This window comes from Cetorhinus maximus, chromosome 11 (assembly GCF_964194155.1).
Source record: "Cetorhinus maximus chromosome 11, sCetMax3.hap1.1, whole genome shotgun sequence".
NCBI classification, from domain to species: Eukaryota; Metazoa; Chordata; class Chondrichthyes; order Lamniformes; family Cetorhinidae; genus Cetorhinus; species Cetorhinus maximus.
Window position 1 is genome coordinate 76,817,691 of NC_135889.1, and position 14,314 is coordinate 76,832,004.

The window sequence follows — 14,314 nt, forward strand, 5'->3', positions numbered from 1 at the left end:
CAGAGCAGATAGGAAGAAACTGTTCCCACTCCTGAAAGGATCGAAACAAGAGGGCAGATTTAAAGTCATTAGTAAAAGAAGCTGAAGTGTTATGATGAGAGAATTTTTCACACAGTGAATGGCTAGGGTTTGTAATGTATTGCCTGACAGCGTGGTGGACAGGTTCAGTTGAAGCATTCCAAAGGGAATTAGACTGTTATCTGAAAAGGAAGAATGTACAGGGTTATGGGGAGAAGGCGGGGGGATGGCACAAGGTGAGTTGCTCATTCAGAGAGCCAGTGCAGACACAATAGGCCAAATGGCCACTTTCTGCAGCACAACAATTCTGTGAAAATAAGAGTCCTCCTGCACAGTTAGGACCCCACTGCTATTTTTGTCAGCAGCACTGCCACTGCCTCAACCTGCCCACAAATGACGGGTATTCTGGATGGAAGGCAGCCATTTGCAGCACTACTTAAAGGATAATAAGCTGCGTTCAGGCAAGGCTGGAAGGAAGCCTGCCAATAACTTTTCCTTCATTACTTTTGGGACATTTAAGCCTTAAACATGAACTCATCATTGCTTTCTGAGCTCTTGTACATTATTTTCCTGCCACTTCAGTCTGCTGCTTCAACTCTTCCGCCCCACCCTCCCACCAACTTTGCCATTGTTTTAGCTATCCCCATTAAGGTGCTGCAGCAGCTCCACTACAATCTTTACGCTAATGATTTCCTGCTGCCCCAAACAGCGAGTTGCCCGTAAACAACAGAATTAGTACTGGCAGCTCACGTTCTGTATTTAACCAGATCCTGATCAGGAAAATCTATTGAGCCTCCTGCTTACTTCAGATGGGTGGAAGAGACACACTGCCTGCCTCCCCAATTTATGGCAGAAATTAAAATCAACATCACCCAGTGTTTCATTAATGACAATTAGACTTTATAATCTTAAAGGAGACATTTTGATTTTAGTAGAAGAATAATTGATTTTGCAATACATCATCTTTATGAAGCAGTGCATTCGCCAGGGAAATCAATAGGGAAAAGCTACTGGGAAAACTATTAGAGCTAAAAGCTGACAAGAACCCTAGACCTGATGGCCTGCATCCAAGAGTCTTAAAAGAAGTGGCTGCAGAAATAGTAGATGTATTGATTGTGATCTTCCAAAATTCCCTAGATTCTGGGAAGGTCCCAGCAGATTGGAAAATAGCTAATGTAACACCTCTATTCGAGAAAAGGGAGAGACAGAAAGCAGGAAACTACAGGCCAGTTAGCCTAACATCTGTCATAGGGAAAATGTAAGAATCTATTAAGGAGGTTATAGCAGGACATTTAGAAAATCACAATGCGATCAGGCAGCGTCAACATGGTTTTGTGAAAGGGAAATCATGTTTGACTAATTGATTAGAGTTCTTTGAGGAAGTAACAAGCAAGGTGGACAAAGGGGAACCTGCAGATGTGGTGTACTTGGATTTCCAAAAGGCATTTGATAAGAACTCATAACTCATGGTGTAGGGGGAAACATATTAGCATGGATAGAGGATTGGTTAGCTAACAGGAAGCTGAGAGTAGGGATAAATGGATCTTTTTCAGGTTGGCAGAATGTGACTAGTGGAGTGCCACAGGGATCAGTGCTGGAGCTTCAACTATTTACACACTGTATCAATGACTTGGATGAAGGGACTGAATGTATGGAAATTAACTTTGCAGATGAGCAAAGATAAGTAGGAATGTAAATTGTCAAGAGGACATGGGGCAGAATTTTACATCCCACGGACGGGCATGTGCCCGACCCGATCAGACTTAAACTAGTACACAATGACGTCAGGTGAGCGTCCTGATGTCATAACACATTCGCGCGATATTTCGGTTGGCGGGTGCACGCAAGATTCGGCCGACAATTAAGAGGCCTATTAAGACCTTTAATCAATTAATGAAAAGTAATTTTTTGCTGCCCGTCCAACCTTATGGTTGGCGGGCGGGCAAATCAACCAGGCAGCCTTTGGATTTTTTAGGAAACCTCATCCATGGGCGGGATGAGGTTTCCAACAATAATTAATAAAAATTTATGCCTAAAATTTCTTTTTATGTTTCTGCTATTGTTACTGAGTTCTATGTCGGGACATGTTTTTAACATTTTAAAAATCTTTCTTTTTAATTGTACAATGCTTCAGCTCCCTAAGGCTGCTCTGTGCCTTCAAGGAGCGCTTTCGGTGTGCACCCCCCTGCGTGTGCACAGAATTTTGTGCTTGCCCTCCTCCTGCCCTCACCCTGGCAGTGCTGAACTTCTCAGCGTGCCTTTCATGCTGACTGGCCGTTAACTGGACAGCCAGCGTGAAATCGTGGTCCGGGGGCCAATCGTGGGCGGTGGACCTTTTCCCAACTGCTGCTGGGCCTGCCTGCCGTGTCCACCCGACGACAGGAAAATCCTGCCATAGAGTCTACAGAGGGATATATGAATAGGTTAAGTAAGTGGGCAAAAATTTGGCAGATGGAGTATAATGTGGAGAATTGTGAGGTTGTCCACTTTGGCAGGAAGAATAGAAAAGCAGAATTCAATTTAAATGGAGAGAGACTGCAGAACTCTGCAGTACAGAGGGATCTGGGTGTCCTGGTACTGGAATATTAAAATAGGGAAGTGTTGCTACAGCTCTACAGGGCCTTAGTTGGACCACATCTGGAGTATTGTGTACCGTTTTGGTCTCTCCTTAAGAAAGGATAAAATTGCATTAGAAGCAATTCAGAGAAGGTTCACTCAACCCCTCCATATTAGGAATCAGTTATATTATGACAAAAGGTTGAACAGGTTGGGCATATACCCATTGGAATTTAGAAAAATGAGAGGTGATCTTATTGAAACATATAAGATCCTGAGGGAACTTGACAGGGTAGATGCTCGGAAGATATTTCCACTCATGGACGAGACTAGAACTAAGGGATACAGTTTAAAGGTGTGGTTTCCCATTTAAAACAAAAATACCTGGGAAAACTCAGCAGGTCTGACAGCATCTGCGGAGAGGAATACAGTTAACGTTTTGAGTCTGTATGACTCTTCAACAGAACTTCAACAGTTCTGTTGAAGAGTCATACGGACTCAAAACGTTAACTGTATTCCTCTCTGCAGATGCTGTGAGACCTGCTGAGTTTTTCCAGGTATTTTTGTTTTTGTTTTGGATTTCTAGCATCCGCAGTTTTTTGCTTTTATCTCAGGTTTCCCATTTAGTTCAGAAATGAGAAGATATGTTTTCTCTCAGAGGATCATTGGCCTGCGGAATTTGCTTCCTTAGCAGTGGAGGCTGGGTCATTGAGTATATTCAAGGCTGAGTTAGATTCATGATTGACAAGGAAAACAAGTGTTATGGGGTCAGGCAGGAAAGTGGAATTGAGGCCACATTCAGATCAGCCATGATCTTATCAAATGCCAGATAAAGTTCGTGGGGCTGTATGGCCTACTCCTGCCATTTGTACGTACCTATGAATGTATGTATTAGACACCATGTGAAAGACTATGGAAGACATTATTTTAATTAAATTACAGCTTAATCAGTGTCATCATAAACCAATTAAATTTGAATTCACTGTGCCTCTCTGAGCTTGACACCAATTACATTTTGTGCTCTGAAAACAACAGCTTTATCTTAGCCTCTGAATAATACATTCTGCACTGCATTATATAATGCTCCGCTGCTTATTCAAGTATATCATCTGGTTTCTCATGAGCAGTCATTTGAGATATCTGCTCAGATATATAAACTGATTTCTCGTGATATTGCACATGGTGGGTGGTTGATACAGGAGTGTTATGCTATTACCAAGGCCAATGTATTACCAAGGCCATTCATTAACAATGACTGACTAAGCCAGGGAAAAGATTCTAAAACCAGGGTAGAAAGGTGGTATTTGACAGCACCTGGTGGAGAATTTGTGGTCTGGAGCACTTGGGGTGCTTTTGCAATTTGGAAGAACTGGTGTGGAGATACTGATATTTAACAATATGGAAATGGGCATCCTAAGCTTTGTAGAATTGAAATCCTGGGGTTTAATGGTATGGGGGTGGGATCTTGGATTCTGGTAGCATTTGGAGAGAGTTCTGCACTTTGTTAGAATGAAAGTGCTAAGATATGGTACTTTATTACAGGTGTCCTTGAGCTTAAGTGGTTTCATGTGGGATGGGGTGGTATCCAGGGATTTAACAGAACTGAATTTGCAGTGCTGGACTTTTGCAGAACGTGAATCCTAATGTGATTAAAGGCAAGATGAGTGATACTGTGATAGACGAAAGAAAAATTTTAGTTCGGGTAAAGGTAGACAAAGTGCTGAGGAGTTGAAGGCGGAAATTGAAGAGACCCAAGCAAATATATTTTAGGGCTCTATTGAGCATGGGTGTGTGCTGGAGGACTTGAGCATTGCCAGTGTGTTTTATTTAGAAAAAAATAACGGAGACTGTGCTAATGTGGGTAATTACAGGCTAGTTTGCTTAACACATGTTAAGAAATGGTAAGAAATATTTGAGTCTTCCATTAAGGGTGAAATAACCATGTATCTAGATAAAGAAAAAATAGTTATAAGCAGTCAACACTGATTTCAAAAGGGACCAACATCACAATTCTTGAGGATGTAACAGGCTTGGTAGATTGGAGAAATTTAGTGGATGTAGTGTCCATGGATTTTTGGATAATCATTGACAAGGTACCCAAGTGGAGATTATGAGAGAAGCTTAAGGGAAATGGAATTTGAGGGAAAATGGAAACTGGATTAAAAACTGGTTAGAAGGGGGAAAATTGCTGGCCTAGCCAGCGACGCCCACACCACGTGAAAGAATAAATAGAAAAAGTTAAGGGCTGTTTATCAGAGCGGTTGGAAGAGGGTAATATTACTCTGAGTTCACTTCAGGGGCTCCTTCTGTTCACTGTGTATATCAATAACAAAAATCTGGATATCATAGAATGGTTACAGCACAGAAAGAGGCCATTTGGCCTGGCGTGTCTGTGCCAGTTCTCTGCAAGAGCAATTTGCTTAGTGCCACTCCCCTGCCTTTTCCCCGTACCCCTGCAAATTTTTCCTCTTCAGATAATGGTCCACTTCTCTTTTGAAAGCCATGATTGAATCTGCTTTCACCACATTCTCGGGCAGTGCATTCCAGATCCTAGCCACTCGCTGCTTATACAGCTCTAAAGGAAATTACATTGAAATTTGTAGATGAAACCAAAATAGGAGGTACAGTTCATTCTTTAGAAGACCAAAGTAAACTACAAAGGGATATTAATAAGAGGGGAAGAAATTGCTTAAAAAGTGGCAGATGGAATTCATTGTCACTAAGAGTGAGGCGATGCATTTTGTTTTTTTTTTAAAATAGTAATTGTACTCTGAATGGAAGTAGGCATGGTCCTGTTGCAGAGCAAGAGGACCTTGAGGGAACAGGTTCGAAGAACATGAAAACATAGCACTGTAACGAAAATAGGAAGCGCTGGAAATACTCAGGTCAATGAGCTTTCATTAGAACTTTAACTCTGTTTCTCTCTCCACAGATGCTGCCTGACCTTCTGGGTATTCCCAGCATCTACAGTATTTTGCTTTTGTATGAAACACAGCAGCTTGAATGTCAGTTCAAGCTGTTTCTCAAAAAGCCATGATACTTGTTTTCACAGATGGTTTAGTGGGTTTGTTCAGGATCTATTGTGTATTTTTCACCATCTTGGATAATGAAGAACCAGTGGGATAGGATACTGCTTGCCATTTAGCACAGTGTTATAGCTCTGGAAGACAAAATGCAAGTGATTTCCCCCAGTTGTACATTCACAACAATATATGTGCATTCTGCTGTCTTCCATGAAGAGCTTGGTTGTTGCCTTTAAAGAAGGGATGAAGAAAACTGGCCTTCATCATTCCCCTTCAGAGTCCCAGTGCATGTTGACCTTGGGTCTAAGAGGGTAGTAATAGTTCTCTTTCATAGTTGAAAGTTATTGGGCATGCAAAAGGTGGATTTCCTTTAGCTTGTGTAAGATCCAGATGGGGAAAAGCAAATGGTTGGAGGGAGGAAGAGCTTCAGTCACTTCAGCCTGTTGCTTAGTCACCTGTACAGTAAATCAGTTTTGTGGTGAATACATTTATTTGCCAAAGGCTTTTCCATAAGAAGCCATATTAAGCAGTTGGTAATGAGTAAACCTGGTTATTGTCATTAGGCTTGGACTTTTGAACATCAAGGCAACTGTCCTGTATAGTTCCTTCTACTACTTCGAAAGTAGGAGTTAATCATGTTGCTGTTAATAAACTTTTCAGACTAGGAATAACAACAGTTGGAGGCTGATTATATAAACACACGCACATTTATCAATGCCTACCTTGACTGAGTTTATAGAGAAATGAGTAGTTCCTGCAACTTTGTACCTCCAACTCCAGGAGCTTATTGGGTTAATGTCTGCGTTCAAACACGATTGCAGAACGGTGACAGTGCACTTGCACATTTTATGGCGAATTGTGCTGTTGGACAAGTTCTTGATGCCTACTGTCCATCTAGTGAGGGCATAAACTCCAGCTACTTAGTTCTCTTATAACCAGCTCGTGTCTGTTATCCTTAGTGGTGGAGGAAATAAGTTGGGTCATTTTGGGATCAGGTTGATTGCAAGACAACACACTTGAGGATCCGTGGATGGTAGATTGGAACTGAATGTATCCTTTGTGGAAGACTCCATAAAGATTTACAGGTGAGATGTAAGTACCACTGACATCAAGGGATCATGTGACCAAGTGTTCCACCAAGGAGTCTGTGTAAAACAGAAATGTGATAGGCCCAGCTATCTTCAGCTGCTTCTTCAGTTACCTACCCTCCATCATAAGGTCAGATGTGATTTTTGTTTGCAGATGATTCCAATGTTCTGTTCCATTTGCAATTCCTCAGATGATGAGGCGCTCCATGCCTACATGTAGCAACACTAGGTAACACCCAGGCTTGGACTGATAAGTGACAAGAAGCAGTTACACCTTTGAGACAATGATCATCTCTAACAAGAGATCATAACTCCGCCACTATAATGTTGAATGGCATTACTATCACTGAAAACACCAACATCAACCTTCCAAGGTCTCCATTGACCAGAAACTCAACTGGGCCACCTACATAAATACTGTGGCTACTAGAGAAAACCAGGGGCTGATTATATTATATTCTGTCGTGAATGGTCACCTGACTGCCAAGGCCTCTCTACCATACAGAAGTCTAGAGTGTGATAGAATACACTCCACTTGCTTGGGCGGGTTTAGCTCCAACAGCACTCAAGAAGCTCAACACTATTCAGCACAAAGCAGTCCACTTCATTGCACCCCATTCACCGCCTGAAACATCTTCTCTCTCCATTGTGGCTGCTTTGTGTACTATCCACAGGATGCACTGCAGCAACTCGCCAAGGCTTCTTCGACAATACCTCCAAAACTTGTGACCTCTATCACTTAGGGAACAGAATTTGTGCCAGGGAACCAACGATAATGGTGTCAGGCCTCAATATTTAATTGGAGTCAATTTCTGCTCTGCCAATACTGGAATTGGGTTTTTGTGTTGTTCAGTGGGAAAGGGAGGGTCATTGTTGCATCCAATGTGATTGTTTCTGCCCATCAACTTTTATGCATCTATTTTAAATATATCTGGGTCCAAGTAGCATTACTTTAGCCATTGGCTGCACTGCTCCCAATCCACCATTATGCTTGCTGCATATATTCTCATTATCTTCCAACAAATTGTGTTGTAAATTTACAGCTGGAGGATTGGGGAGCACAACAGTCTAACTTAGGATGTTCAGAACTAGTATTGTCATTGGAGTGAATTCCAGGCCATATTGTTTAGCAGTAAACATGAACATAGTAACAAACACAACTTCTAAAAAAAAGTCTTGCATTTTTATTGAGACAAAAATGTGTTGTCCATAGGGTTTCTCAAATGTTCTAGCCCAAGGTCTGTTGCTTGCTATATAGTCAGTACAGTATATTAATTCTTTTGCATCATGTTTATCACCAATGCTGTTGTAAGAGATTTAGCAAAAACAAATTACACTATTTCCTCTATTACTTAGAAGCCCTGTGGAGCTGTGAAACACACACACTCTATCACATTACTTGTTACTAATGCCTTTTTCTATTATCTCATTGGATTGTTCTTTTACTAGTTATCTGAGTATCTATTTTCAGTAGATGGCACCCTGCTTTGTACAGTGCAAAACTGTACAGAAGCAAATGAAGCAGCTGGTATGTAATTACATGTTATGAAGAGGCAGGTTATTTAAAAATATAAAACAAGAATTGCTGCTAAGTTGCATAGAAAGGGGTTATCAACTCATTGATTATGATATGCAGTTAGTAAAGTTACATTAATATGTATGAAATTGTTGACTATGAAAAAGTGCAGTTTTCCATAACATTGTCATTTACTTAAAGATCTTTGTTTCCATGGAAATTAATAAAATTACATGAAGTAGTCCTATTTAACTACCATCAAATATCACTCCCTTCTGTGTGTCTTCAGTTTGCTAATGTATCATGTCAGCTATCTGTTCCAAAGTTCCTTCCTGTTTGTGTGCTAGGGAGCAAAACACTATTCTTTTCTTGCAAAATACTTATGCTGTTTAGACATAAAGGAAGATTATCATATTGCATGAAGTTATTCAAAGCAATCTGATATTGAGCTGTCTAGGTCAAAGTATAAGTGTCAGGTTATTTATTCTGACTTATTCTTGACATTCAAAATTTTAAATAGCTTAACTGTTACATTAAAAATTAAAACATACTTGATTGACACATTGCCTTTCAGCTAATTCAATAGCCTGATGATGTTCAAAATTTTAGAATCTCTCTCGGTTATCCATTTTGTGTTCCAGTTCAGCTGCTATAATTTACAAAAGAATTGAAAGACATTTATTTAGTTTGCCAACTATCTTCTCTCTTTTCCTGAAGACATTGAATACTTACTGGAACAATTACACAGGTCCTGGGAATCCTCTGGTGCCTCACTAAGTGGCCATTAATTACTTATTAGTTTTAAAGCGAATGTCAGGATGTTGTTCAGCTACAGGGGCCATTGCAGCTGAGCCAATTCAGCCCTTCCCTTACATCCACACATGTGCATTTCCAGCAGGAGTCACTGGATAACAGGAGCCATGGCCAACTTTGCCCTCCCTAATGTCCCTTGACATGTTCACTGAGACATTGGATGGGAGTTCAAATACAACTAGTTTCTGGATCTTTTTGGTGGTAGTGGATGACAGAAAGTCACAATGGAAAAACTGTTTGGTGTTATAGTTGATGCAAGTTTGTCTTTGAATCAGTCCAGGTGTATCTGTGGAGTTTTCTGTTGATTTAATTAGCTCAGATGTTATTAGGGACCTGTGTTTTGTTGCCCACTTGCACCTCTTAAATATGTGTACGGAGTGCTGCTTTTTGGAGCCCCACTTGGGGCAGTTTATTACTGACAAGCCCTTCTCAGTTGGTAGAAATTAAATGATGAGCCACTGTACCCAGAATTATGTTTCAAAAATATATAGGTAAGTTTAAAAAGCAGGCATCACACCAGAAATCATTATACTGCCACTGGTATAAAATGAAACAAAGCGCTGGCATTTCCTCCAGTAGCAGCCTGCACTGGCAGCTTTATACTGTTTTGGCACAGTGTGCAGAAAATGTTGGTCTAACACCGATGCCAAAGATAAGGTACAAAGACAGCTTAAGTCAGTGAACATTTATAAGTAGTCTGCAATACAAAATCCCCTTATAAATTGCACCCTCCTGGGAGCAGTTACAATCTGAGTTTTATATTCTGTCAAGTACAGTATTTAGCAAATACATATGTTTCAGTAGCTTTAGATAAATGTTCTGTCTGCACCTAAGCAGATTTCATGTGCAATTTACACCAACTGCTAGTTACATACATCAAGCAAAATGTTTATTAACAACAGGAAGTGGTGCTATTACACTTAAAATTAGGACATTAATATGCATTGATGCTGACCCAGCTATGCAGTTAGAATTCATGCACTCTGCTACATAGCAAGTTTAAAGAATAGTTCAGATCAGTATACTTAAGCTATCACATGGTTACTAAATTTTTACTTTTCTGACCCAATACACCAGCTATGTGTGATATCAAATAAAACATGCTGTGTACCAACTATTTTAATACTTGTATGCTCTGTAGCCTTTCTATACACTGAAATTGTTGTAATGCATGAAAATGCAAGTTTGTATGTGAGATGTATAAAAATTGACTAAAGAAATCTCTGGACTTTATGAAAGTGAGAAACTGCGTCATTGTGTGTTGCTCTTATTGAGCGTTTTTAATGCAAATTAACTGGTGAATCACTTTTTAATCAATTTGAAAAGCAACCTTTGGACATACGTGTGTGCATTTATTGTTGTTGAGTCATTGTTTTAGAAAAAACAATCCTGCAAAATGGGTATTTTGAGCTGATTTCCTACACAGTACTGAGGTAGATAAAAGGTTGATCAGAACATATTTTTCTAGACTGCCATAAGGGCTGATTATTCTGCTAAAGCTGTTGCATTATAATCTGACTTTTATAGACATATGGTGTGTTTTCCATTTACACAGCACGTTCAGTAATGAAAAATGTCTCCTCTCTCCTGCAGCCTGTGTGGAATCCATACCACAATAAAGAGGGTGAATTACTGCATCAAGCATCCAAAGACTCTGACCTGGACCTAAACTCCAAAATCTGTGAATTCTGTCATACAGCCTTCCCAGCAGGCACCACATCTAGGGAAGACTTCCTCAGGCATCTTAATTCACACTTTGTGGGTGTTGCTAAAAATGGATCTTAATGCTTGTACAATTCCACATTGAAATGAAGAAACCTGTCTTGTGAATTTAACATGTATGCTCAATGTACAAAATAGTCCTTGTTAGTGTGGAATTGTAAATACCAAAAGGACATTTATGAATTGAAGGCTAGTACATTGTGTTTTTTTTATTGAAACAGCTTTTTTTTTACAATAGGGAAAATGTTTGGTTTTTAAAGAAATATATTGTGTAGTTATTCAGTTTTTTCATTATACATTCTGACTAAAGTTAATTTGAAGCAAATAGTCCTATTGTACAAGGGTTATTTGTGTGACATGGAATTTGAATATTCGAATTGCAGGTCATCCAAGTCAGTATTAAAAAATGAGCAGATCATTGAGTGGAGTTCTAGTATTGAAAAGCAGATGAATTAAATACAGCAATTGTTATTATCCGTGCAATCCTTTTACATTTTTTTCCTGAAGAATTGCAGTGAAGTTTTTATTTCTTTATTTGTTTTGAAGTTTCTAGTTATCTTTCACATTTTTTCACCTAATGTCAGCATCAAAAAATTTCACTATTCTTCCACAACATGGTTTAACTCAAACCTCACAACTGAAACCATTATTGTGCTGCTGTCACATTTTCACATCCTGCATTAGTTTGAATTTGTTGATGAGTTAGAGAATTATGAAGAATTTTGTCTTATGAACTTGTTTCAAGTTTTAAATTATTGAGACTATCAAAGTAATTCCTCAAAGCCATCAGACAGAGATGTTTACCACATTGCTTTAGGCCGTTGGATCGATGAATGCTAAATTGCACACGATCAGAACTAGTGGCCAGGACTTTCCTACTGGCTATGGGACCCTGACGCAGGATCAAGTGAGGGTTCTGAGCCCACACTTGGTGGGAGCCAGACTGGCGGAGATATTTTCCTGGAGGCAGCCTCCTAATTGGCCACTGCCATGCTTGCCGCGGGCAAGCTCCTCATGCTGCCAGTCCAATTAAAGGGCTTGCAGCTCTAGATTGTCAGCAGCCTCACCAGGAGAGGTGGGCCCTGCTGAGGCTGGTGAGTGACTGGGAGGGCACCCTCAACATAGAGGTGCCCTCGGAGGCATAAAAATAATGAAATATTTCAGAGGAGGGAAGGTGGCAAGCCCCTCGAAGGGGAAACCCCCTCAGTTGGATTGTTAGGGCATGGGTGGAGGACACTTTTCTTGCTCTTTGGGTGATGGAACTTCTGGCTTTGATGGCCTAACCACGTGCTCCCCCACCCCCACCCCCCTCCCCCGGCAACTGCCACAAGGAGGGCGCCTCACGGACCTCTCAGCCTCCCCATGTGGCGAGGGGTTTCTCTGCCGCTGGGAAAATGTCGACAGTATTGCAAAATTGCCCCTATATAATGATTTAAATTCTCTGCCATCTCTGTGCAGTTAGCAGGCAATCTGCTTCTTAGATCACCCCTGGGAAACTTTTCCATGGCAGGAATGTGTGGGGAGCTATCTCGAACAGCTAGCACTTACTTTCCTGGTTTCTTGCCTTCATTCCTGCTGCCACTGGACCAGGGAAATCCAGCTCATTGTATCTGAAATTCCAGTATGTACTCTTAGTTTAAGACTAGCATTTGAATATGTTGCCCTCTTTCAAACTTGTATGCTTTGGAATTGAGGATTGGAATCGAGCCTTCGTACCTAAGATTTATAAGATGCCAAAATTAGCTTACCTTTGGACTGTCCCACAAAACAGAATCGCAGATATATCAATAGTCACCCTAGCCTATTAAATCACCACAGGCCCTCCATACAAAAATGAGCAGAATATACTTAATTCCCACTTGTCAATGTCATCTAAAATGAAACAAAAACAAAAATTGCTGAAAAAACTCAGCATATCTGACAGCATCTGTGAAGAGAAAGACAGAGTTAATGTTTCGAGTCTGTATGACTCTTCATCTAAAATGCTTTCATCTAAAATGAAGTTAGATACAGAGGTGCATTAACTAAAACAAACAACATCTATGGTAACAGATTACCATTACAAAGTGGATCTTTGAGGACAGAGTCCCAGGCTTGATCATTCTGTAACATACTGGCTTCTTAAAAGTCTCTACCACTTCCTTTACTCTCATAAAGTGTGTGTGGACAAAGGATGACCTTAAATGTTTTAGTTTATCGCTAAGGAAGTCCACTTAGTGGACTTATCTATTAATACCAAACCAAGGTGATCAATTCAGTCACATGGATCCTTTTTCAAGATGTCATTCAACTGAAGAGGCAGGTGTTAAAAACTCTAATTTCAAATTTTGATTTGTTTCTTGAACAGGACTCCAATTAGGTGTTACATCTCTTCTGTCTTTTTCATTGCCTAAATCATAATGGGTCAAATCTTCCGAGGAGAGGCAATCACTGTGTGATTCCCACTCTACTCCTATTTTCTTGCACAACACCAGAGCTCTTTATTTATGGCCCGGACTTCCGAAATGGGCCTCTTCAGAAATGCAGAGCGTACCTGCTCTTGGAATCCTTCCTCATAACGCAGGATTGTCAGGGGAAGCGATGTCATACTCCCTTTTTATGGTACTAGCTGCCACATTCTGGCAAGTCTTCATTCACTAACATACTGAAAAGCTTTGGGACATTTAAATAATGTTTTAGTGTGTTATGTGTGAGTGAGCTAAGTCGGTAGGGTGGTGAGGCTGACTCAGGTTATAGGGGAAGTCAGAGGGTCATAGAGTGGGAAGGTCGGGATTCGGAGTGTCGGCAGGGGCGTCGAGGGGTCAGTGGGGAGTCAGCGTGAGGTGGTGGGGGGTGGTCAGTTGTATAGTTACCCATGAGTTAGACATGCTGTTTTCAGTCTAAGATTTCCTCGGTAACCATTCAGATAAGTTGGAACCCTGTGAAGTTTCCAACTCTTAACACAGAGTTGGAGACTTTTTCAGAAGGTCCTGAGGAGCTAAGGAATTACCCATCACAAGTTCAAACTTCCTGGGCAGTTCCCACAGAGTCCTCGTGCTGGAACTTTCTAGGGATCCCATAGCGCATCCTTCAGGGTATGTCTGGTCTCCGCCAATCCAGAGACTGGAAGATCTGGGCCAATGCCTTTTCTAACGTCAGGATTTTGAAAGTTCTTATTGGGTTCTTTCTCTGATCAACTCAACTCCTGTTGAAGAAGATACCAGCCTTAATTGGGAGCACCCAGTGATGCTAATATGATTTTTGTTTGTGCCTCAGATTTCCCAGCACATAAGGACAGATTTTTTTGTTGGTTTTCCCAGACACCTGTAATATTTCCAGAACAATCATATGATTTGTCCAGATGCCACTAATTTTCCTGAGGCTGCATTCAACCCCTTGTCTGAGATGTGAAAATGTGTGATCCAACCCATATGTATCACATAGTCCTTTATATTGCACAATGTTTACTTTTCATTTCCTGATTATATAATTGTAATATTTTAATGAAATGTACAAAAGTTGGAGTTAACCGGGTAACTAAGAATCATGTTAAGATTTAGACCTAAAGTTGTATTTTTTCTTAAATAATTAGTTTTAAT

The 14,314-nt window shown here is 40.5% G+C and overlaps 1 protein-coding gene across 8 annotated transcripts in view; it reads left to right on the plus strand.

Moving 5' to 3' along the window:
* Positions 1-11,208, plus strand: part of tank (TRAF family member-associated NFKB activator) — an 81,003-nt gene extending 69,795 nt beyond the window's left edge. For all 8 annotated transcript variants that reach the window (XM_078552265.1, XM_078552261.1, XM_078552268.1 and 5 more), the window contains one exon: positions 10,608-11,208. In XM_078552265.1, the coding sequence (XP_078408391.1) occupies positions 10,608-10,799 (192 nt within the window). In that variant the 3' untranslated portion in view covers positions 10,800-11,208. The remainder of the gene's footprint in view (positions 1-10,607) is intronic.
* Positions 11,209-14,314: the final 3,106 nt, after the last annotated feature.